The sequence below is a fragment of the Protomyctophum bolini genome (genome assembly GCF_963924005.1).
Source record: "Protomyctophum bolini genome assembly, chromosome: 15".
NCBI classification, from domain to species: Eukaryota; Metazoa; Chordata; class Actinopteri; order Myctophiformes; family Myctophidae; genus Protomyctophum; species Protomyctophum bolini.
This window is the reverse complement of record NC_137876.1, coordinates 10,746,305-10,772,408: the sequence shown is the minus strand read 5'-3', so window position 1 is coordinate 10,772,408 and position 26,104 is coordinate 10,746,305. Positions and strand designations below refer to the sequence as shown.

The 26,104-nt window shown below is 43.4% G+C and overlaps 1 protein-coding gene across 2 annotated transcripts in view; it reads right to left on the bottom strand.

The window, feature by feature from the left end:
• Positions 1 to 15,254: 15,254 nt before the first annotated feature.
• kif26ab (kinesin family member 26Ab) overlaps positions 15,255 to 26,104 on the bottom strand; it is an 80,061-nt gene continuing 69,211 nt past the window's right edge. For both annotated transcript variants that reach the window (XM_080783101.1, XM_080783102.1), the window contains 7 exons: positions 25,083 to 25,242; positions 24,551 to 24,713; positions 20,448 to 23,748; positions 19,637 to 19,830; positions 18,588 to 18,611; positions 17,856 to 18,006; positions 15,255 to 17,418 (listed from right to left, as the gene is read on the bottom strand). In XM_080783101.1, coding sequence (XP_080639227.1) covers positions 17,237 to 17,418; positions 17,856 to 18,006; positions 18,588 to 18,611; positions 19,637 to 19,830; positions 20,448 to 23,748; positions 24,551 to 24,713; positions 25,083 to 25,242 — 4,175 coding nt within the window. In that variant the 3' untranslated portion in view covers positions 15,255 to 17,236. The remainder of the gene's footprint in view (positions 17,419 to 17,855; positions 18,007 to 18,587; positions 18,612 to 19,636; positions 19,831 to 20,447; positions 23,749 to 24,550; positions 24,714 to 25,082; positions 25,243 to 26,104) is intronic.

The window sequence follows — 26,104 nt, the reverse complement described above, 5'->3', positions numbered from 1 at the left end:
GCCGAATCTGGGTTGTACATGGTTCGTTGCACTCCCTCTGGTGTTGTGGGTGTGGACTTCATTAATATTAAGGTACATGGGTATCTTAGTGGTGTATCGAATCGACAGAAACCTTGTACAAGGGCTCCTGTTAAGGTCTTCTACCCTCCAGGTATATTAACTACATGAGTATTGGACAATAGATGGATATATTATATTGATATTATGAATGTGATATGAGACTACAGTATATCAACTGGGATTTTGGATATTATAGTATCGTGATATGATTTGATCTTTATGTTATGTTATATTGGCATTACAGATTATTTATCAAAATTCCAATTATTATGTGAAAGAATCCCCACAATATCGATTGAGGTAAACTAAAAAATATAATATACACACACACACCCGCGGCACACTGCTAAACTGGACTACTGGCCAAGGTGCCAGGTCCGCTGAGCAATGGCCCAGGCATTATAGTAAAGATCACTCAGGATTTTGCTGTGTAGTGTAGGCAAAGGAGGAGGAGACGGCTAAGACACTGTGCCTGCCTACACCATGCATTCTCTATCTTGTACACTTGAAAATGCTCCTTCCATGCCTCAGCGGCCTTTGCAGGGTTGCATGCTCAATATGAATTTTGCATGGCTTCTCTCCCTACTTTGAAAAGACAAAAAGTGCCGGCTGGGGCTTGTGAGGAGCGCCTGGCATGGCGGTGCCCCCCAGAATCCACTCTGGACCCCCTGCGAGCAGCAGCGTCTGAACTTACTCTGACGGAGAGAGGAGAGTCTGTCTGCCTGCCTCAACTCGGCCCAGCTACTACATATTCATGCATGGGTTGCGGGGGGGGGGGGGGGGGAGGGGGAGTGTTCACTCATACCCACCAAAAACTCATTCAAAACCCCTCACTTCCATGCGAGTTTGTTTGATGTTTGTGGGGGTGTAATTGTCATGCCATTAACCCAGAGGCATCCAGAGGCACCAACAGTGGCTACGCTGCAAGTAATGCGATGGACGTTTGTAAAGCATCCAATGCAATGTACTGACGGGCATGTTTTTAAATCACTTACACCCAACACTGACGTACCATGAAAATAGCAAATCTAAACGCTCAATGTGTCACGATGTTACAAGCTTGTAGATTGGCTATTTTTACTGCGAACACTGGTATATGATGGAGTATAAATTAAATGGAACGTATAGGCCTAGGCTATTTTTGAAGTTTGTCTATAATGACATGGTCAAAAGGACACCAGGGTTAATGTGATAAACAGGCTGTTAATATGTAGGAGGCTTGACCCACATCCTCAAAATTGTATAGTAACTATATACTACTATACTATACCACTATACGTAATCTTTAATCTGTGTAAGCATAGATGTGTTTCTGATTGCATGTGAATCATTTATCAAGATAATGCAGGCCCAAACGTATACAGGACAGAACTGTTTTAAATACAAATGTGATCTGCTTGCTAAAACCGTGTCTTCTCTCAATTCCTATTCATAACCCGTATTACCTACTTCTGTATCAAGGATGACTTACATATGTTCCGGCAAAGTGAACTTGCTTGTGCAACTGTATTCTCTGTACATGCTTAATAAACTTCAGAACATGCTGTGCTGTCATCTTGTCCTTCGAGACTGCGCTTGCTTCCAGAATGGTAATTCAATCGAATGACCAGTCACCGCCTCTGACTAGAGGAGAGCGAACCGCAGGATCACAACAGAATAGATGCTTTTTTAAAGTCACAACAACAACACACACCATGATCTTGTGTGAGGTGAATGGTTTATGCATGTCAGACAAATAGATCAGGGTCGCGATAAACTAAAAGAATGCAGCTAACTACGGGTAGAGTCCAGCTGGTGATTATGCCATTTAAATGCCACCATTTGGATTATTTCCATTCACAGAGACAGATAGAGAGAGAAGAAGGGAGGGGAAAGCATGTTCTTTTTTCCCCATTTAAATAACAGAGCGTTATCTTGCCAAATGGGTTGGAACTACAACAAAGAAAACATGCAAGGCTTCATCTCAGCATTGCAATGTTGAATTCTTAGACTACCGTACGTGGAAGGAAATAGGAGAGTGGTTATGGAGGGTAGGGACTAGGTGCTGAATATGTGCACTGATCCTCAATTTGATGAGATGTCAGAGTCGTCGTCCCCCCCCCTCCACGGTGAGAATGGATTTCCCTTGCAGTGCACAAGTGCCTGTCCAAGGTACACATCGCAGGGCATGATATGACAAACTGTGCCTGTAGTACTGTATGCCATTACATTTGTTCTCGTCATGTGACACATTTTTAGGCTGCTGACATTGATAAAACATCGCAGAATTATAACAAAGCAGCCGCACCCCCAAAACAATCGAATAATCAAAGCACAAAACAAGCAACAACAAGCCATAACAACCTGCGGTGTGTTTCTGTGCTCAAGGACTGTTTGTCTTCGTGAGTTCTACCCGTTGTTATCGTGTTAGCTTCTTTATCAGAGCATTTGGAGGTTTTATGGTGATGTGATTTATATGGGCTGGTGGCACGTTAATGATGCCAGGGAGCCTTGCCTTGCCTGCCATCCATATTCATGAACAACTGTGTTTGGGGAGCTGCGGTAGGTTGAAGGAGGAGTCTGTGTGTGTGTGTGTGTGTGTGTGTGTGTGTAGGGGGGGGGGGGGGGGTGCCACCAAACGTCCGCCAAAAGTCTCCAGGGCACAAAGTCTGCTGATGGCTAGAGTTCACCTGCCTGTAGGCCTGGGCCCACCTGTACACCCAGACCAGACACATTCCCCAAGAGGAGATGAACTGCTAGACATGAACAAAGAAACAACATGCTGTGTATCTGCCAAGCTGTTACACTGCCATTTTGAATCAAGTAGCAGCTGACTGAACAGTAGGCTAGTAGTAACTAATAACATAACCCTCCCCTATGTCACTGGTTCTTATGGAACGGCTCCTGGGTGGGGTTCCAGGGGGTTGGCGGCTAAATGATTGATAGTTAGGAACCAACCTTAGAGGTCTCTGAAGCTTATGGGTCCATTTGGTTCCACTTGTACACTCTCAGAGTTAAATGGTAATTCTTTAGGTCCCAGAGATAAAGGTCCTGTCAAATGGAGGTCAGTGGCCTAATGCATAGAAAATTGGGGATCCTTGAAATTAAAAAGGTTGAGAATCACTGCTATAAACTGAGTGGATGTAACGTGTAACACTGCAGGTTGCAGTTAACTGCTTTTGGACGATAAGACACAGTGTGAAGCCAATAAGCCCCAAAGCTTTATGATAGCAGATTGGAAAATGTCTCCCAACTGTGACGTTTGGCAGCTGACTTGGAAAACAAACGAATTGCAATTTCATAGTCATAATGAGCAGGGCAATACATTCTAGAGCAAATAGTCCACAGATCAATGAGGCTGCACGATCAATCCTAGGGAATAGTTTAGTGTAAATGTGCCATTCACTTTCTGTAATTTCATACAGAAGTCTACACAAAAAAGGGTTGTACGGCAAACATCTGCATGATAACTATCCCAACAACCACACACTGTTCAAATTGTGAGGTCTGGGGATAAATTAATTAAAACCGTCATTCATTGCAATCTATATCAATCCAGGAGGCGACGACATTTCACGTTCTATTAGCAATCACGACCTAATCAATGAGGTGTGCCCTAAAACAGCTGACAGCTAATTACGAGGGCAGCTCTGTGTCATGCCATTCAGGTAACCAGGGGTAATTAAAGAGCAGGAAGACATATCTGCTACAGTTCTTCATCGTGTATGGGAGGCGGCAAAGAATGAATTGTGTGGAGAGAGACTCCCGAGTCCCGAGTGAGGCCTAATTTGCTGCTGGGGAAAAATCTATAAAATATTTCTTCTTGGTTGCTGTGAACAACATATACTAAAAACACAATAAGCATTACCTTGGGGAAATTGGGAATTGAGAATCTTACCGCTGCTCTTTTGAACCACATCATGCTGAATTATGCCAACTTCTGGCAAAGAAAGCGTAGTGAAGGTCTGAATCACTTAATATTTTGGTCCCCTCATGAAAGACATTTCTGGAGCCCTACTACCACATTTGTATTTTTATTGATGAAACAATACGTCAGTAAGTCCAGTATAAAAAACAAAATAAAACTTTTTGTAGTGGAAATTAAACAACCTGCAATGTTACTCATAAAGGGAGGTTGGCCACTATGATTTTATCACCTTTGGGAATCTTCACATACGTACAGTGCATCCAAAAAGGACTCAATGGAGAAACATAATCATAAAAAAGAAATAATTAACATTGCTCCAAAGCTATCAAAGTCATCCTTGGATCTTTTGACATCGATAGGCCATAGTGCACACGCACGCGAGCGCACACACACACACCTCTCTGGAGACTGCGTATTATAATTTCAGAACATGCATCTATCTCAAGAGGAAAGCCTAAGCGCTGCGGGGAAATCGACAGCTGTGGTTGGGTGGAGCGTGAATAAAGCCAGTAAAAGTCTCTGGGTCAGGGGAACATCCATGTAGTAAAATTATATAGTCTTTTAGATTCACTTGCAAGTTCTATCTCCCTCATTCTCTCTGTCACTTTTCCTACACACGGCCCATCTTGAGTTTCCTTCACTCCACTCATTATTATACCAGTGTGGTGAGAAGCCCTCCACTCCCAGTGTGAGGGCAGGTCAGAGAGACTTGCTTTAATGAGAGCTCTGACCAGATAAAAGCAGTGGTCCTGGGTGCAGGCAACAGAGTGATGAGATAGTTGACACAGGGCTATTGGTGGCAGCCACAACTGTGATTTATACTTCATACTTTATACTGCACAACAGTGGTACGCATCAAAAATATCAAACGGCTGTTTTCGATGCGCGACACCAGTGGCTATAACTTTCAATCGTTGGGTGAGGGTGGTCGTAGACCACCCCCTCGTAGAGAGGGGATGTTTGAGAGCTCTTCATGGCCACGGTCTACTTCAAACAAAGTTTGTCTCCAATACTGAAATTGAAATCTGGTGATTTTCATGAATTCTAGTTGCACTTCACATGTAAAAGGAACATACTGTAGCCTACATGAGCGAACAGGTCAACTATGTATGCAGTGATTTAGAGAAATTAGAGAACAAAAAAATGTATTTGAGTTATGCATATGAAGTTTGGCACTGATCGATCCAGCGGTTTACAAGATTAGTTCTGGACAAACACAAACATACATGCAAATACCCTAGGCGGGGTTGGCGAAAGGACCTTTCTCTGTGGAGTTTGCATGTTCTCCCTGTGTCCCCTACTAGGCTCACACAAAACATGTAGTAATCCTGGGTCTCTATACTGCCTCCCCCTGGTCAGTGTGATGGAGGGGAAAGGAACTGGTTGGAATAAAATGTTCCTTCCACACGCTACTTCCTACCGGGGACACTCCCCCCTATCAGGTGATAAGAAGTGGCCTGCTCAGTCCTCAAGCATGAGCTCAGTTCAGAGCTCTTCCCAGGTTGGCAGAGGGAGAGTAGCACCCAGGATTACAGCTTAGGCAATTGGCATCGGGTAAAATTACTTCTAAAATGATTTAATAACAGAAAACATATTGCCTAAGTACTATTATAACAATTCAGTCAAACGCAAGGAAGAATGATCCATACATAATTGGTTATCAAAAACACAACCCCTTCTAGGACTGTGGATTGAATAGTGATGAGAGAGACAGGACTGTTGGAGCCTGGCAGCCTATTCAAACAGGCAAACAGCAGGACACACGCTTCCTGCCAGACAAGATGCCATTGCGGCAACTGTTGCTACGACGCGGACCTGCCAGCCTCTGTTTGATCAGCGAGTGTCTAGGATGTGAATGATCTGGAACGGTGCAGGGAGAAGGGTCTTACATTTTGTGTAATTACCCACTTAGAACCTGTCATTTTGGCAAACATTTAAATAAAAACCAAAAACCTCAGTCAATTAACTATTTAAAAAAAAAAGGTAATAAATAGCTGATCTATAACCTCACAACACGTCACAATGCATTGTAGGGCTTTAGAAATGAACACTTCAGTTGCGCATATTCCACTTCAGATATCGCAACCACTGGAAAGCTCCTGTCAACGTGCGCCAATCAAGCAATAAACCTCGAGACAGACGGAGAACACAACAAGCCAGTATTCGGGCTGTCACCGCTGTGGTGCAGCTGAAATTGTCTGAGAAGACAATCATGTATTATCTCTGGTTGACAATGAAGTGGTACTTCACTGCTGAGATGGAAACGCCTGGGGAGGAACAGGAATCCTCACAACTATAATCATCATCTAGATGTGTGAATGAAAACGGCACACGCAATCAAAACGTGTGAGTGAGGTGAACACAGCATAGGATGAAGATTTGTTTCTGACAGGAGGAGAAAAAGGAAACTATCTATTGCAAAGGTAACTTTGATGGCCACAGAGAAAACTGTGAGAAGAATTGCAATACGGCGAGTGCTGGGGTGATGCAGAGGTAATACCTGCCCACAACCACAGTAACCCGTATGGGCTGGGGCGGCTCGGGACAGCGTGTGGTGTTGAACGGGAGGAGCTACTGTACATCTTGGTAGGGGGCTCCTCACTGGAAAGTGAGCTAGTATACAGAGCTTGTACATTGGCAATTTTCAGTTAAGAGATTTGGCATGAAGGGAAAAAAGAGGGGACCCATTATAGACCGCTACAATCTGGCATGCGTTTAGTGTGAAGCCTTGCTTTTGCCTTTTTTTGTTTTGTTTTTCCAAACAAAGAATAGTACGGTACATCACAACTCTAGTTCCAGTTCCATCTTCTGGCCTCAAGTTTGACGTCGGTAAGCATACATTTAAGGGTTTGCAAGTCTCTCTTGCCATCTCAACCACAGCCTTCAAATACTAAAGACAGTCTGTAATTCCACCGACCACCCCGTAAAAGTTGAGAACAGGAATCTGACACCTGCTCCGCTCTTCAGAGTACAAACTAGAAGTTAATGTAATCAACAATAATTATTTCAAATATATTTATCGATGGGTTGATGGGTCAAAGTCTTTGGCTGGGACCCCCGTAAATGCTTTGGCCATGTCTTTAATAATAACATGAATGCATGCATGTTTAACATGCCGTCTGCTCCTCGCACAGGTCTCCACCACATTTGTTGTGAGAGTGCATTGATTGATATCGTGATCATAGAAGTAGCAATTAATAGCCAATAGACAATGACTTACAGTAGATGGAACTTCTAGTGTGTTGTAGGTAGAGTATTTATTATGTCAGGATCACAAAGAAAAACACAGCAATTAGATGCTGTGTTCATTATTTGAGGCATTTTGTTCAAAACGACTGCAAACTTTAGATGTCAATCTTAGCTAACCACGATAGACTATAAACAAATCAGACAGATCTGTCTTGATCAAATGACTATAAAGATCATGTATACCGATTTGCGTGATAGGACTAAATTAAAAAGCAAGTTGACCCCATGGTGGCAGATTTGAAAAATGCAGGCCAGAGGTTTTCCCTTGGCCTCTAGGGAGTGTGCATATCGGACGCTGCATTCATGATTTACTGCATTTTGTGCAAAATGGGCCACTGTTGTCAATCAGGTTGGAATATGAAAAATCAAACAGATCGTCTATAGAGATCATGTGTACCGATTTGCTGATAAACTGAAAGAGTAAAAAATGAGTTTCACATAAGTCTGCATGTGAGAAATGCAGGGCAAATGTTTTTCCTTGGCCTCTGGGGAGTGCGCATACAAGGTTTTGCACAGATCGGTGCAGTTATAGATAAAAACCATTAAAGTTCATCCGTCTGGGAACATGGAAGGTGCACAGAAAATTCCATGGCATTAGAGACCCTTACAGTAATAATGGGCTAGAAAGGTGTCCAATGGAAAGATACAAATTGAACCCACCACAAGGATACTGGATTTCATTGCATATTATAGTTTCGGTCTATGCACCCCAGAAAGTGCACACAGCCGAGTCCTCCGTGTTAATTAAGATTTAAAAAAGTAAACCATATGGACGCTTAGGGTCCATAATAATCTTGGCACTGATGGAATATTTAATTAGTGCCTGCATAGCATTTGGTGAAAACACTGTGCCGAGTAGTAGTCATTTGAGTGTGGCAGTTTAATGCCCTCAAACTATAAAGGCCTATAATGTTTTCTTCTGTTACAGTATCTGTTGAGAACCACATTTCACCCAACAGTGGAACTTGGCCCAGTCTGGTCCTGCGTAACATTGACTGCAACACCGCCACCGGTATAGAAGTTTTCACTTTTGAAGGTTGTTTATGTGCAGAAAAGCAATTTATCACAGGAGACAGCAGAATGTCCCACAGAATGAAGGTGCTGAGAGAGCAATCAAAGCCTTGAAACATCAAGGTTTCCGACAGAATGCAACAAAGGCTCTTGACAGAATACAACAAAAGGGTTCATCCTAGTAAACAGACAGAGCTGAACTGATTCTGCTTTGGAGGCCATGGGGAAATCCAATTCATCTCATCGTCATAATGTAGACCGGCAGCAACATTCGTTCGTTGGTTCTCCTGAGTTACAGTTTGCACTAGAAAATACAGAAATTCTACAGCAGAACTACAGTATACTGATGCTGTGAGAGCTGGTGCTCAACCACCCAGAAAAAGGACAGGATATACAGTACATAATTTCAATCATGATGAATTGAAAGTGAGAATTCAGCTTCTGGCAGAAAATGCTTAAATTGATTATTCAAGCTCTAAAAGTGACCTACATTCTGTCAAGGCAACTATCTCCCACTTAACACCTTTGACGACGGACACCTCAGACGAGGGATTACGTATTTTATTTTCCATAACTATAAGAGTAGCCAATGCTATCAAACTGTCTACATTTGAAAATGGTTAGCTGAAAGTCAGAAAGAGGAAGGATGTTGCCCTGCTGCTAATAAAATAAAATGCAAATATCCTTAAAAGATTCACACAAAGAATTCAGAAAACAGACAAGCTCGAGACCGACACAGGACGCCTCAGGGCGAAACGTTTGTGATAGCGTAGCCTACGTGCGCTATAGCAAGACTGGACGTTACATCTTGATTTTCATTAAATACACACACACACACAACATTAAAGTTTGCAGCCTTGATTCCGAAATGCATTCACTGAAATGCATAACAGCAATATTATCATCTGATCATATATCGATACAGTCTGAGTCGACAGACAGACAGAGGCTGTGAGCAGTGAGCTGTCCTGTGCTCTCATTGGCTGTAATACAGGCCTTCTCGGGACGCGGTCGTAACCCAGTTCATACTGTATGAACATTGATGTCCAGTCGGCAAGAGAGACAAATATCAAACCTGCTAGATATTCAGAAACGCTCGGGAGGCGCTTTTATCAGTGCTGGATCTTCTCGCAGCTCCTTTCACACACAGCGAGCAAAACTTTGGCGATCAAAGCCCGATCTTGCGTCAGATCGGGAGTTGTCAGTGAGTGCCAAAAATGCTCGCAACAGCATAATCTAAGCAAATATCATGCAGTGTGTAAGAGCCATAATTCTGACACTCGGAACAGGCGAAACAGAACCCAGTCCATTCAGGGGACGCATCTTGCCTGCATGCCCATGTCCTTGGGCGACGTTCCGTCTCGCTGGAGAGGACTGAGCAAGGAAGCCCCCCCCCCTCCTAGTCCCTGGTTCTGCTGTCCACCAGATGGTGGCTACTGGGAGCCAGCTAAGAGCCTGACTGGTGGTCAATGAAATTTAAGTGGAGGGGGTTGTTGCTTGCGAACTGGAAAGACTAATTAAAAAAATGATTTTTCATCACTTCAGTCCATCTGTTAAAGAGCACAATCTGATGGAATGGTTCAACAGTCATGTTCTGGTTTCTATATGGGAATAATATTTTTTTTTATGGTCATTATTCATCCAGGTGCAATTTGTTGGTCTTATCCAACAAGATGTTTTATGTTGAGAAGCTTATTTCCCCAAATATGAATATTCATTGCACATTAACTTCTCACATCAGTATTCTAAAAACATTTTAAAGTGCAGGCTCTAAACAATGCTTAGAGCTTGCTTATGTAAATGAGCATTATCTACAAGCAATCTGGACCACGGGACTATAAAATAGCAGCTACAACAAGGTCAGAGCATGTAAAGACAGACATCAACATTTGACAAGGTCAGTAATTCATACCATGGTCAGATGTAATTAATTCACAACTGTGAACTATTTGCATTCCATGGGTCAACAATTGCACTTTTTGCTCTAGTCGTGTACAATAACAAGATTTAATAATAGAACGAATTAACTACATTTTACACTTTCATCTCAATATATGAAATAATAATTTGCCACATTGTGTGCCCACTCTTACAACCAAGGGGGACACAGACCTGATCTGTTGCCAAATAAAATCAGAGCTGGGCTTTGAGTGTCTCCATCACCTCAACACACACAATCTTTGCCAGCCCCTGGGTCAACCCACCACAGGCCATTTCATCTACTGACCCTTATCCTGCTCCACATTACTGTCCAAACCACAGGGGGTGGAGAAAGACTATGAGAGATCAGAAAGGCAAAATGAAGAGGCAGATCGTATATGCACAGGGCTCCAAGATTTTGCAATTTGTAATTTATACCAATATGGCAATCCATTAAAGTTTAAACGCATCACATCTATCATTATAACACGTAACCGCAAGGCTCCCATTTTACTAACTTTGCCCCTGCTGCCTGCTAAAGCGTACAGTAAACCAGCTTAAGCCCTCTGTGATAGATCACTTCAGTTATCTCTAAAAGGGTAATTTATTCACGTCCATGTAATGAATTGGTCCGGTTTGATTTTGTGCCTCAAGTGCTATCTCCGCTGAAAGTCATGGTGTTTTTAGACTTGTACTATTTGACCACCCACCCAGAACTTATATTGAAAGTAATTTGGGACCCTCCAGTATCTTTGTACTAACTTCACACTAATCTAATCTGTTTTGGGGAGATGTCAATAATTATGACCCCTTGAAGCAGCCAGTGAGCGAGCAAGAGACGGCGAGAGGTGTGAGCCTTACATCTCCCCCAGCCTCAGATAATTGAAAGACTTTTTCTCTGCACCAGCTTGTTTTAATTACTAAGAATAAGTGGCAGCATTTGGTCAGGTTTATGGCACTTGAAAGAGCAGGCTTTAGACTGAGCAATCTGTGGGATTGCAGCGCTATAAATCCAGATGTGAGCAAACCCCTACCACTAATGCTCAGGGCATACCGGGTAAGCCATCTCTGGTTGGGGAATCATAAGCAACCTGTTTTGCATGTGTTGACACAATCATCACCCAGTCTGTTTGGATCACATGAAAAAACATCTACAAAACTAAAGATGGGGTTATTTTTAGTGGACTACTACTGTATCGGGGGAATCGTTTCAATCGGAATATTTTAATTGTGTATACTTTATTGTGTGAAGCAACAGCAAGCAAAGCAAAGCAAAAGCAAAAAAAGTGTGAAATTATGGATGGATGGATGAAATAAATAATGTGGCCTATAAAATAGACCAAATGTAGTATTAATTATAATGGACAGGGATCGCTCTAAGAATTCAGATGGATATAATAAATAATGGTGTCAAACAGAATAGCATGACAGACGAATGAGCTCTCCAGTTCTTCGCACGGAGCCCAAAGTGAAAATGCGAACACTGACTCACCTCTGACTTGATGGAAGGAACCTCTGACTTTTCCCTGAACTCATCTCTATTCTCAACCGATCTCCTTCCATTTTAATAGGATGAGAGCCCTGAGGCAAAAGGGTTACTGGGCTAACTGGGCCACAAGCCCGCCGACACAGCAGCAGCCCTGAGCCGACAGTCTCTGTTGTGATTCAGAAACAAACACAGATTAATGAGGTACAGTACAGTCAGAGCTGTCTGCTGTCTGGGGGGGCAGGGCAGTCTGTCAGCCAAACTAGCACAGCCTTCTGATTTTACAGAAAATATGCACTGGCATTAAATAATTAGTAGATAAGATGAGAACTCGAGGAATTTCCACACTGAGTGAAGGTTAAAACAAAAAAAGATTTGCCCCTATACAAAATACATTCATATCCCGTTGCACATAGATGTCATATTTTTGCCCAACACCGATTTATAATTAGTCATACTGCAGTGTCCTGTGCCAAAATAGCCGTTCTACAAGCTCACAACACGCATTGCAACCTATATCGTGAGCTTGTACTTTATTATTTTCATTGCTAGACACTATCATACGATGGAGTATAAATTAGGCAGAACTTTGAACGTTGATGTTTCGCCACAGCATACAAATACATTTCACCCAACCAATTCTGATGTGACCTACTCTGTAACTGCACCTTAAGGTCTCGAAAGGAGTCAAAGCGCATCCAAACTAGTGCAGCCAAAGGCTAAATCCACCCATGGATTTGATTAGAAACACAGTGACCAGCTGTTCTACGTATGGAACGTCATAACAGGTCAGCTCCATATATGGAGATCTAAGGGTGACAGCGGGGGCAGTGTCTTGAGTGTACAGGGTTTCATGAGGGCCCAGGTAGGGACGTGATGTCACAAGACCTGGGCACCATGGGCTTTCCCATGTATGGGGATTTTGAGTGATACACTGACGGACAGGAAATGCACGATTCCATAGTTAACTGCGACCTTTGGTCGCAATTAATACCAAACTGCAGCTGCAGCATACGACTTCAATCTTGTACATCCAATTAAAATGATATTACACTGTAGTCATGGAATAGAATTGCACATTTACAAGCAACTACAGTAGCCTCTCTGAACTGATGACCAGGGAGGCATGAACTCAGACCTGAATAAATGTACAGTATCATGACTTATCTAGTGTTTCCATTATCTGTTGCGAGGAACTACAGTAGCTTTAATGGGAAGATGAATAGCCTAATTGCACCTTTGTGCATTTCTAAAGAAAATTGCCTGAATGGTGAATGGTCAGAGTTAAGGCCCAGGCGAAAGTCTGGCATAGGAAGGCCATCGTCCTTGTGTTTTGTGAAACAATAACATTGCAGAGGCGAGTCGCTCCAAATTTGGTGACGTCTCTGCTGTTTTAACAATTTTCACCTGAGAAACATACAATGTCAATATGTGTAAACAACAGACAGACAGAACACCTACCTGCAGATAAGCAAATCGGGTGCTGTCTTCTTCTTTCGTGTATCGTCATATGTCCAGCGTTGTGTCGTGTAGCCATGCCCTCGTCTCAGGTCCCACTCGGAAGAGGCCCTCCTCTGAAGGTGGTCTATGCAGGGGACAGGCGCTGATGATGTGGTTGGCAGTCTGCTCAGGCTCCCCGCACTCGCACGCTGCGCTGTCTGTTAGGCCCCACTTCTTCATGGACGCTTTGAAGCAGCCGACCCCTGTGCGTAGGCGGTTGAGGAGGGTCCATTGCCGGCGAGGTAGGTCTTCTCCGTCGACGCCATCTCCAGGATCCGGGACGTAATGGGCAGGGCAGATGATTGCATTCTATCCTCAGCTGATCCAGTGTCTATGGAAATAGAGGATTTTTCAAATGAACATATAGCCTAACTAGTCATTGAGATGGTCATTTTGAAAGTTGAGTTTACAATTTAATAATTGTAATCACAAAAAAAAAACACTGCTAAATCATTTAGACAGACAGATAGCATTAAACGTTGAACTTACTCATGTCATCATGTAGGGATTGTAGGCAATGTTGCAATATAGCGGCATCCCCTTGACCTGAATGGGATAGAGCTTATTAGTTTGATTGAAAAATCCAGAATGGGTATACATACAAAAAGCACAAGTCAAAACAAAAACTGATCGTCCAGAGTAAGCATCACACTTGTTTAGTGTCCACCAAAAGTAGACTTATTGGTAGCCCCTCTCGGAACCTAGCCCCTCTCGGAACCCTACATAAAGCTTTTATGAAATTTGATTGTCGCTTGTGTCAGAAACTTTACTACATTTGGGTTCTGCTTGTGGGGCTAACTTATTGGTAGCTGCAGGCTATTTGGTAACATGCACACCTGCATGTGCTTAAATCCTATTTCATGTCTCTGTGCCAAAAGGTGTATTTTTGGGTGATTTTATTTGAATTAAAAACAAACTTTAACAAGCTAGTTTTTAGGTCGACTCTCTTTCTGCCACATAGCCTAGCAGCAAACAAACAAATCAAAGGGCTTTATTGGCATGAGAAAACATACGTTTACATTGTCAAAGCAGAAAGAACAATACAGCAATACAATCAAAACACTGAACATCAACACCCCAGAAGTCCAGAAAACACCAGTTTTAAGGTTTAAACTCAAAACGGAGCGTATTTTCTCAGCCACAAATATGCGACATATTGAGCTTTAACAACAACAACACAGGCCTGCCGTCATTGTGGCCCGCCACAACTAATATTATCATAGTTGTGGCGGGCCATGCAAACAAACGTTTTTTAAATTATTCCTACGGTGCGAGCATTGGCTATTTTCTTTTTAACATATTTAAGATTTCATTTCGCCCAATAAAGGGAGACTTACCGTATAACTTGAATGACACTGCAGTTCAAGAGAGGCTCGACAGACCAGAGTGTAATGGGCTCTGAGGTAGACTAGAGGACAGCGGTAGACCTACAGGTGCAGACTCATTAGCCAAACCAGAGCCCAGATAGCTCTGGCCTCTTATCTGGGCCAAACCATATTCAGAAACAGAACAGGACATATCTGTCTAATGTGTGTATCATGCACAATTATGTAGCCTATAGCCTATGCAGATGCATGAGCCTATACCCGTGCAAACTATTACTATGCCTACATGCATAAATGTCAATCAATCATGCCTAATTGTTTAATTAAGTGCTTCCTCCCACCTTGCTCTTCCAGGCTGAGTAGCACAACTTTTTCCACAAAAAATGTGTCACTGCTTTAGTGCTCAATGTAGTTACCAAACACTGACAGGGTAAATGCTGACAGTACCCTAATGTAAAAGTTAAAACTGTAACAGGCTGGCGTGTATCCTTAAGTGTGGCTTTATTGACAACTCTTAATAATGTAACACCTGAACATGGGTGCGTCACCTAACGTGTCCCCCGTACCTGCACACATAGGTTCCTATGCATATCTCCACAAAAACAAGCGCATAGTGTAGTCTATTATAGTATGGTGCCCAGACTGCCCAAATGGCATTATTCATTATGTAACCTAACATTAAGCCAGAATACTTCAGTAACTTCCATCTGGTTATACAATTGCCTGTAGAGGTAAACTACAGATCTTATGAATGAGTGAACTTGAAGTGAGAAATAAATCAACTCAGAATCATCAATAAGAAGAAACATTTTATTCACAGGTACTGTAAAACACAAGCTGCCTTATCATACATTTATACACAGGGTCAGAAAATCCTATACAAAACCAAGGATATTTGAAAATATGGGTTTTGATATGAAATATGACCATACATATAATAAATTCTTGGAAAAAAGGTCTCAGTTTGGTAATAGTTATTTAGACGAGCCTAACCCCACATTAGTGAAAACCGGGGTTATTATAAAAAATTAGAATGGTAAAAATGGAGTAGAAATCATTCATAAAAATGATTAAAAAATCTCATGCAGCATCTTCAGAGGGGGCCTGAGAGAGTATATCTTTGTAAAGGAAACAAAACAAATTCATATTTGTCCAAGTTATAGAAAGCAAACACGTCAAAATGCAACAAAATCATTTTTCTTTTTTTTAACTGAGTTAAATCAACTTTCAGTTGATCACCATTGATCTCATTGTTTCAGTCATTTGATTCAAAGCAAACACATTCTTGGCAGCTACATAGAGCTGATATCATGATTGATTTTGCTTAACAGTGTCACAATCTTTTGCTCATATTCACTGCATCATTACACACACAAAAAAATCCTCTCCTCTGACAATTCTTTAGTCTTTGATTAAGACACAGATTTTAGTTGAACAGCCTTTGCATGTGAAGAAAACCATTGTGAACACAAAAGGCATGTTAGTGTCGTTAGACCAGAGCTCTGTGTGGGGCAATGAGCCATGCTAAACTGTGTGCTGCTGCTCATAGTTCTGTACTGTAGTTCTGTACTGAGGTTCTTGTAATTGTTTGAGTGAACATTATACGAATGCATAGAACCGAGGGTTGGCACCGTTTGGAAAAAAATAATTAAAAAAAAACGTAAATTATATGAGGCCATTAGACTTGTATTGTGTGTGTGTGAGTGTGAGTGTGTGTGGGCACAACTATGCATGGGTACTATGCAAGTACCCAGCATACTGTCCTCATAGAATTTGAGGGGGGTTTAGGCATGTCAAACTCACATTATACAAGGTCACACACAATAACCACATACTGTAACAGTTGAACATCACTAACCAGGTATCACAGCATTTCACTAATTGATATGTTCTGGCTTATTCCCAAATTTCCTGTTAGATAAAAATGGACAATCAACCATAGTTTGAATTAACTATTCCAATCCAAACCCCAACGAAACTGGTGCCGCATCTAAGTGCATCCACTGAGACCTATTCTGATCAAGGCAACTGGAGGGAGATAACATGAATGCAACCTGGCCAGCTTTCACAGGCCAGGTGACAGCAGATGAGTGATATCAGATAATGTAGTCCTTTTGACGAGATAACACAGACTAGTTTGAAAAGCTAGAAAACTACAGAGATAACATAAGGCGCAAGAGGTTGGATGAACATGGATAAAATGCTGACTGAGGTTTGGAAACATGAGAAAAGGCAAAGTCTGGGAGCGCAATAACATTAGCTTATTGCTTTTCTTTTTTCCTCTTTATTTTTTTTCTTCCCTACAAATTATATTTTGTACACACCCCATAATCATATAAATACACTATACAATGCAATATAAAATATTTTTTTCTTAAAAGGAATATGTTCAGGATTGGCTTAGGTATGCTAGTTATACCTGCTGCACCATACAAAAGAATAACACATTAAAAACAAGACAAGTAAAAAAGGCACTTCCAGGTGTCGATCATTGACTCTTGGGTAAGTGATGGCCACTATCTTGCCATGCAGGCAACACTGTCACATCTGCGCACACGTTTCTCTCCCATTTCAAAATGTCCAATACAACGAGGCACTACAGCTAAGTGGTTAAGATCTCCTTCCATCTTCATGCAAAGATTCACTTTCCTCCGATCTCCAGTCTGTTGTTCTGTTTTTTGTTTAGTTTTTTCACTTCATTCCAGTCATGGAACTAGCTGCTACATTTCATCATCATCCTTCTCTCACTTCCCGAACTCTATTCTCTACTTCCTCTTGTCAGACTTCAACTTCACGCAGTCCCTCCTGAGTGCCAGATGTTGACATGCTGATGTCAAAGCAGGTCACCATCATCACACGCGACTTGCATAGGTTGACGCAGAACTCCAGCTCGTCTGTGACCTGTCCCAACGCCTCCAGGTACTCTGGGGACTCCTTGTCTAAATCCTGGTCCACCTCAACTATCAGAAAGGGGACAGGAAGTTTCAGTTATTATGGTCAGTCATGAAAGGTTTTTAAAACTGCAGCTTTGCTGATTTGTCACCTGAATTCTATCGTTCTGTTGTGAGGACATAATTTAAGAATTCAACACTTCCGTGTTGAATTCGTGTCTCCAGATCTCACTGTCTAGGGCCCTGGAAGCCTAGACAGCAAGCCTACAAAATCTCAGATTGACACAGAAGATCGCATTGGGAAGTGTTACTTCAGATTTGTCCTCTTCACAAGAGAATGATAGGACTCTGATTGAAGCCACTCTATAAATGTGTTCCAATGTGCTTTACCATATATCACATGGCATATTCTTGGGCTCTTTTGCTCTGATGTCATGTAACATAAGAGCAAAATAGCCACTTGTGACTGTTGTCAATGCCATGGGATGCATTCAACGGTTACTTACACTCTCCTATCCACTTCCTGGGATCCATCATTAGTCGGACCTTAGTATCCTCCAGCTCCTCCCACAATGCATCATGCTTTAGTCTCAAGTCCTTCACTTGCTGTTGCCTTCTCTCCAGCACCTTGAGCTTACTGTTAAAGTACTGCAGACCCTGGTGGAAAGAGGAAAATAACAACTGAATACTGTGAAGGTTACAATAACACCAAAAAATTAAATTACATTCACGGCAATCTGTAAATGGACTTATGTGAATGAAGAAACTTAACTAGAACAATTTGTAGTCATGCAGAAAGAAAACTTTAATATTGAGTGGCCCCAGCGCGGTCACATTCAAAGTGTATTTTAAAACATTCTATACTATTTTGAGTTTCTTACTACTAAATATATACCAATGTGAATATTTACGAAAGAAACAATAGGATCTCTTTTCTGAAATCACACAGATTCATTTATGTTTGGTTAGCTATCTTTTCTTTCAATGTCAGATACTTTTTAAAGAATGGGAGGATATACAGAGAAGTGGTGTATAGTACTGTACTATTAACATTTGTGGCAATTTTCCATGTATTGTAATGTAAGAATGTCTGTTTCCTCTTACAGTGAGGCTCAGTCTTACAACAGATTATAGTCAACTAAAACAATGTACTTCCACCTACAAACTAAACTCTTAACTCCCATTACAGAACATGTCCTTGTAATTAAGTCTCAGGCACTGTGAAAAGAATAACATACCTTTTCAACATCCTGAAATGGTTGCTGAAGACAAGAAGGGAGAAGAGGTGGTCGGTTAAAAAACGGCGTGAAATAAGTTAACATAATGTACACCAATATTAAACTAAATGGAGGATTACATTTAATACTCTCAAATGAACTGACATTGTGAATAATTATACATATAAAATATGAATATAAGAATACACACAATAAAACAAGGTACAGTAAAGTATGATGCATGTACAACAGATTCAAACAAATACTCTCCCTGGAACAGTTAGTAGAGGCTGTTCATTATTTGCCGTTCAGCCAGCAAAGGCTGGGAGAGACAAATTGAAGATCATCTTTCCCTAATTGAAACTAAATCAAACCTCCATCCAGCTGATTTAACGTCTTCTCCTAACAAATCCCTGTCTGGCTCTGTCTGTCCAACTTGTGGAAGCAGTTAATGACCCATGGAGGAGGAGTCCGTCGTAAACACTGATCAGCAAGCCAGGGTGGGGGCTGGATGGCTTGTGTTCATCACACATTCTTTGACCACTCTTTGCCATTCTTCTTGTGCTCTCTCTCTCTCTCTCTCTCTCTCTGTCTCTCTTTCTTCTCTCTCAAATATCTTTCTCTGTGCCTCTTTCCAAACCCATAACCATCACTACCACCAGCGAGCCCCAGTCATCACTCATATCTAAACCAATTAACCCCAGACAGTAATTGCCTCCTCGCCTCTTCACATTCCTGAGGAGGCCTGGTATAATACCAAGCTCTAGGAGTCTGCTCACAGACACTGGGCAGACTGAAGGTCAGATGTCTGAGTGAGACGACATATTTCTGTCTTGCTCTTTAATAAGAAGCTGGGAAGGAGTGAGCTAAGTCCTTCCCACAATCTGACTCGATGTGGCACATTCGGAGCACGTATGGGATCAGTGTCGCACATGCAAAACATTGCTGAGGCTCGAGATCGCTAAGGACCACGCACGAGACACTTGTGACCCAGACCTTTACAGGACCGAAAATAAGTTCACCCAGATGCGTCGTCGTGTAGAACAAATCACGCATGACCCTCTGCTCACCTCTGCAGATTCCTCCTGTCGCCGCCTCTGGAGACGCTCCACGTCATCGATCTCGTACACCTTGATCTCAAAAGGCTCCTTCAGCGTCCCAGACATCGGGGGCAAGTCCACCCACTGGCCTGTGGTGCCCACTTTCTTCCCCAGGGACGAGGTGTCTGGCATCGGTGCTGGAATAAGCCGTCGTCTCTGGAAGCCTACATGACCCCACACGCAGACAAACAGACACTTCAAATACTGTGGAAATCGCACAACAATATCTGCTAGGCTGTATAGTTCTATCAGTAAATATGTATGAGTTTCATTCTGAGATGTAATATGATATCAGGCTCTATACAGACTGCCTGTGTTGTGGTATTTACATATTTATAAGTCTTTCAGTGCTTTCTTCTACAGCAAACGTGAATTCGGAAGGTTGGTTTAACACACAGGAATGCAAAAGGTTACACACATACTGTAAGGCTACAAAGACGTAGAACTCGGTCACTACTACTCATGTTCAATTCATCTTATTTGATCATCATAGAGTCAGCTTTTATTGAAGCATCCATTACCATTTCTTATGTATTCATGAATAATGCATACTGCTGATTCAATAAGGGGGGAAAGTTCAATAGAATACATATATAAGGGATAGTGTCCCATCTATGGAAAATGGCCTGGGTTAGATATGTGATATATCTTGTATTGTATATTTTGCCTGAATGTTCCTCCAACAAACCGATTTACCTGCAATTTCAGATATACTCTTTTTTATCAATTATGCCAAACTTTGTTTAATATATTTAAATTCATACAAGCACTTGTTTCTCACCATTTGACCTCTTCTTGGGAGCCTTGGAGGTTCTCGTCCTGCCAGACGAGGACATGCCGCTTTCGCTCATGGAGTCGTGGGCAGAGGAAGCGCTCCCTGTGGCCTCGCTGTCACGGATCATGCTCTCGTAGCCACTGCTGCCACCACTGTGGTAGAAAAGCGCTGTACGACCCATAGCTGGAGGAAGCTCCCCACTCAGCACACTGCTGTTGTCACTCCCATGGCCACTGCTGTAGCGCTGAGGCCGCCTGGGTGCTGTGATCTTACTATATGGAGAGGGCAGCATGGCTGTTGGAGATTTGTCATCGCCCACATTCACCCCGCTGTCATTACCACTGTCCGAGTCTCCTGAACTTCTCGTGTGTTTGCCTGATGTGCTGCCTGACGCCAGCTCGCTCACTCGGCTGTTAGCCGCCCTCATAGCCTGCTTGGTCCCCATGATAGTTCCCCTACCAGGCTTGCTGCTGACAGCGGTGGTGGTGGTGCGAGGTGTTGCAGTCCTTCCAGATGGGGGCAGGTTGGCATTGGCGTTCCTGGTAACTGGGGCTGCTAGAGACTTGGTTGAGGAGCTGAGGCCCTTAGAGTTGCTGGCAGACAGTGAGCGAGCCTTATTCCCATTGATTGCTCCTATTGTCCGGGGGTTCGAGCTCGCTTTTACCTGACCAGGTTTCCCAGTGTTTCCTGGGACTCCACATGGGGATGGTGGGGAGGTGGCAATGGGGGAGCTCGATGAGTTTGGAACACCAAATCTAGGAATGGACCTACTGGACTTGCTGCTGCTGTTGCTGCCCAGACTTGCCCCGCTGTTCTCCCTACTGAGAACAGGCCTGGAACCTAACTGGGACAGACTGTCACATCTCTCCAGTGACATCTGACTGCTATAATGCAGCCCAGCTTCACCTCTGGCTCCCCTGGCCTTCAAGCTAGAGGTAACTTTGGCAGAGAGGCTATCAGATTTGAGGCTTGAGGTTTTGAAGCTGTTGGAGTCTCCTCTATGACTCACCTCTAGCTCATCCTCAGACATGGCAGTCCTCACCCCAGAGGCTTTCCCTGCCTCACCGTATGCTGACTTTAAGGCACTTTGGGGCAGCAGGGTCTTGTTCTTCTGGTCTAGACTGGACTTTCTCACTGGAGGAGGAGGTGGAGGAGAGGTACAGCCAGGCCTAGGGAGCATACTGCCTTTGGCCATGTTAGCCTTGTTGCTTTTCCCCAGAGAGGAGAACTTAAGACTACTGGTGGATGCGGTGATGTCCTGGTTTCCCTTGGACTCGGAGGAGGCGTGGATGACAGGCACTGTTCCCAGGGTGGTGGCACCTCTCCTCAGCTGAGGCATCTTGCTGGGGGGATCCGATTTCTTACTGGTTGACTTCTCGCAGCCGTCAACCACCCTTTGGGATGAGGTAGAGCCCTGTACCTTAGGTGGGCGAGGTACACTGTTGCTGTTGATAGACGTTTTGCGGGTGGGAATGCCACTGCTTTTGAGGAGCTTGCTGGTGTTGCTGGGGTCAGACAGCTGAGGTTCTGAGTGGTTGTCCATGCGATGCCATGGATCATTCTGCCTGGGTTCCTGTCTCTGTGTCTCTCTACTACTGCTGTTGCTACTATGGGAGGGAGATGAGGTAGGTTTTACTTTCCTGGGAAGACTGGAGTGGACTATAGAGGGGCCCTGTGAAGGTTGTGAGGATCCTACAGAGTGAGCTTTAGTTATTTTGGAGGTGAATCTGAGGGATCCTTTGGCTGATTCGGGAGATGGGGGGCATTTTGATAAGGACAGTTTGCTTGAAGCGGCACTGTCACTGTCTAATTCAGAGAAACTAAAGCCACTGTCATTCAAGGAGTTCTTGGCATCTCTAGGTGATGGTTCACAATGGAACATACCCAGGGAATCTAGGTAAAATGTGCTATCTGGACCCATGTGTTTAGCCTGCGGGAGGAAAACATCTGCAGAATGAGCCCCTTCACTTTCCAAAGTGCACACGCTAACCTCGCTCAGCCAAGAGCTGATCGAAGACCCCCTGCTTCCCATACAGACCAACGCTTCCTCCTGGGGAGTAGTGACCAGCTCAATGTTTATTTCGGAACCTCCGACAGCCGACGTGTACGCATCATATTCATCATTGATGCTGCTGATGATGCTGACGGGGCGGGACCCAGAAGCCAGCGCCTGGAGGGAGCAGTCACTGTTGAAGCTGATAATGCTCGAGGGTCGGCCCTTGCCTATGAGGCTCCCGAAAGAAAGCTCCTCCACCACCGTGAACACCAGCTCATCTTCTCCATTCAGCTCCACAGGTTGCTGCAGGGTGACCGTGGCTCTTAAGATGTCCCGGTCCATGCACCTCTCCCTCAACATGGAGCGCACCTGGCACACCTCCACTGGAGCTCTGAACAGAGGGGAATTCAGCGGATCAACACGCTTTGTGGTTTGATGGCTCATTCCGACCGGGGGCATTCTGGTGGTAGACCTTTCCTCGTTGTCTTCATTTCCCTTGGAAGAGTCTTTCTGCTGCAGTGGAGGCGGGGCTGGCTTCGGCAGCAGCTTTTTGTTAAAGTAGACCTTCTCCCTCACCACAGGCTCAGAGTTAAGAGCTGCGGAGGCAGCTGGCTTGTTTGGACTTGCCCAGGTTTCTGGCACCAAGAGCTTCTCACCATCAGCGCTGGTTCTACATACGCCCTGAGTGCTCTCTGATGGCACCCTTTCTGCAGCTACACATGGCCTCTTAGCAAGGTCCAAATTGGATTTAGTTTGAGGGCTGCCGGACGTCTGAGAAACAACAGACTTAGGAGATGGTTTAGGTGATATGCTTTCCTGGGAGGAGGAGGCGTTGGCTACAGTCTTTGGCGAAGCAGCGCCTTGGCCCTCTATAGTTTTTTCTATCTTGGGACTAGCCTGGCTTCCCTTGCCCTCTCCAACAAAAGCACTGGGCTCTTCACTGCCATCGATACACTCCAATCTCTCCTGCAGCTCAGCAAATGTGTTGCACTTGAAGAAGGAATGGTCTCTGTTTATAGGGCCTTCTTTTGAAGTCCTCTTCTTGTTCAGAGATGGGATGATTGGCACGAAGGCAGGGGGGCCTTCATTGTCGCTAAGCTCCCTGTCTGAGATCGCAGCTCCCCCGGGCCCCACATAGATGACAGTGTCGCAGGATTGCTCACTGCTAGAAGAGTATTCTGGGTCACTGAGCAGAGAGGGTAGGTCCGGGTCCAGGGCCACGGTCCTCGGGTGGAAGGGTCTGAGGTGGGGCGGCCGGCGGATCCTGCCTTCTTCACAGGAACTCTCCCCTCCAGATGAACTGGATGCATACTGCAAAGCAGAGAATGGGGATGGAAGAACATTTAGTCCTTCTAGGGTTGGAAAATCACATAAAGGTATAGCAGTAATATGATTCGATAAGAATTAAAATATTAATGCTACAATTGTATCATTATTTAAGCCCTTTTAACTAAATGAATTTGTCTTCACTTCACTTAATTCAGTGAGCAATCAATCACAAGGCAAATATAAATTCCTCTGAAATTACCCGTCGATAGATATCTAAAGGTTAAAAGTGCACATCGATAGCCACACAGAAATTAATGTCAATAATATGAATAGTTCTATGTGAACTGCATTTTAATCATGCCTGGGACCAATACGAAACGAATACAGGCTGTCATTCAACCTAATTATCTGGAGCATATAGTATTTCCCTAATCCGAAGGAATGCATTACACACATCCCTAGGCAGCGGTATTGATTACATGATTATGTGTGGAAGAGCTGTGAAAAAGTAGCTCTAAATTACTGTACTAACAACCTTCCATTAGCAGAAGCATTCATACATACATTCATTTATTTAATGGTTCTGAATTTACAGGTGGAATAACCTTGACCATAACTACGACAGTCATTTAAAATTCCATTTAACAAATGTAATTAACGATTAATCTCCTCATGCACATTAACATTGTTAATAATAACACTTGATGGGACATTTAATACAACATATCTTTCATTCAACATTGTGTCTTTAATTGTACATTGTGTGAAAAATCACTACTAGTGTTGCATGCCTTTTATAATACATCAGTACAAGTAGCCAATATCGATTTGTGGAAACACAGACCTTGGATTTCTTCTTTCTCATGCGGTGGATGCGGGAGGCCAGCTGGATGGTGGTGAGTGAATCAGCGTAGTTGGCAGAAGAATCAGAGATGTGGGCAATCATGGTGGTTCTGCAGTTGATGTTCCCCAGTGACTCCCTCAGTAACATCGTCAGTTTGCTGTCCCTAAATGGTACATTCACACATTGATGGTCATCAGTAAAATGGCACTATGTTTCAGTGTCATTTCAATTGGCGAATTAAACATGAGGATATCTTATATCATTGCTAAGAAGGCCCTTTGCTTCATGAGTACTCAATTGAACCATGAACGTATACTGTAAAATACTGCAGTATGCCGTCAAAGAGCAAACCTGCAGAGCACATGAACTAACTTGTCTGAAACATTTTAATTACAATTGGACTCAAAATCTGGAGTTTTCATTTGACTCTGTAGCCGTGAGCATCGATTCTACACTCTCAGAGTTAAATTAACACTGTGTTCAGAGCTAAAACAGAGAAGACACTCAATCCGAAGACCGCTGATTTTCTTACCTGTAAGGTACATGCTTGGCTCCATTGGCTAAAGCCATGATGACGTTTCCCAACGCGTTAAGAGACAGGCATTGGCCTCCGCCACCGTCCCTGCTTTTACTGAGCACCTTCTCGCAGCTTCCCAGATCTATGAGATGTAGCCGGCTTCTTCCTCCTGACACTGCACCAATGACAGACAACAGATCCAGGTGAGCTTAGATATCAGCACAGACACTCCCTCTCTGAAGTCATCTGTACTGCACCAGGATGACAGGAGTGGCTGAGCCCAGCCCAGTCCAGACTGGTGACTGTTATGCCCATGTGATTTATACATGAGTAACACTACCAGTCTGAAGTGATTCAAATTGGAACCAGACTGGCGTACGCCCACCACAGGTATACGTCAGAGTCCCAAGAGAGATCCGTTAAATCATGAAAATAAAACAACGGGCCATCACACGTATGTGAGTGATGAGGGAACGCAGTGTAAGAATAAAAATCCCTGTAGGGCAAAAAGAAGGGCAGTAAAATGCATTCGTACCACAGCAGGGCTGCTGTTATGTATGTAGATGACTGATATGCTATTTCACATGACTGTTGTAGGAAATTAAGAGTTCTGCAGGAGGCAACAGTGGTAATCCATTAAACTCCTGTCAGTAAGACTTAGAAATTGAGCAATTCGACGCCCCACATCTGCGCTTTGCCAGCAAGCACAACATCTGAATACAAACAAGTTTCCTTCTTACAGAGGCTGCAGCAAATCCATCCACAAACATTGAAAATAAGCGAGTGGGCTGATTATTCATTCAGATGTATGCTGCAGTCTCCCACTGCCTAGCCAGCATATGAATACTCTCAGTCTGACAGGAGGGTCACCTGTACAGAATATACTAGCTATAATTAGCAAATGAACACGACTACTAATGACTAATAGCAGGATCGTTGTCAAAGCACTGTAAGTAATTTGGATTGTCTAATTGATTAGGTTTGTGATTAGCTGATTGTGGAGTGCTCCTCTGCTCTGGATCAGTGAATGTCCCTTT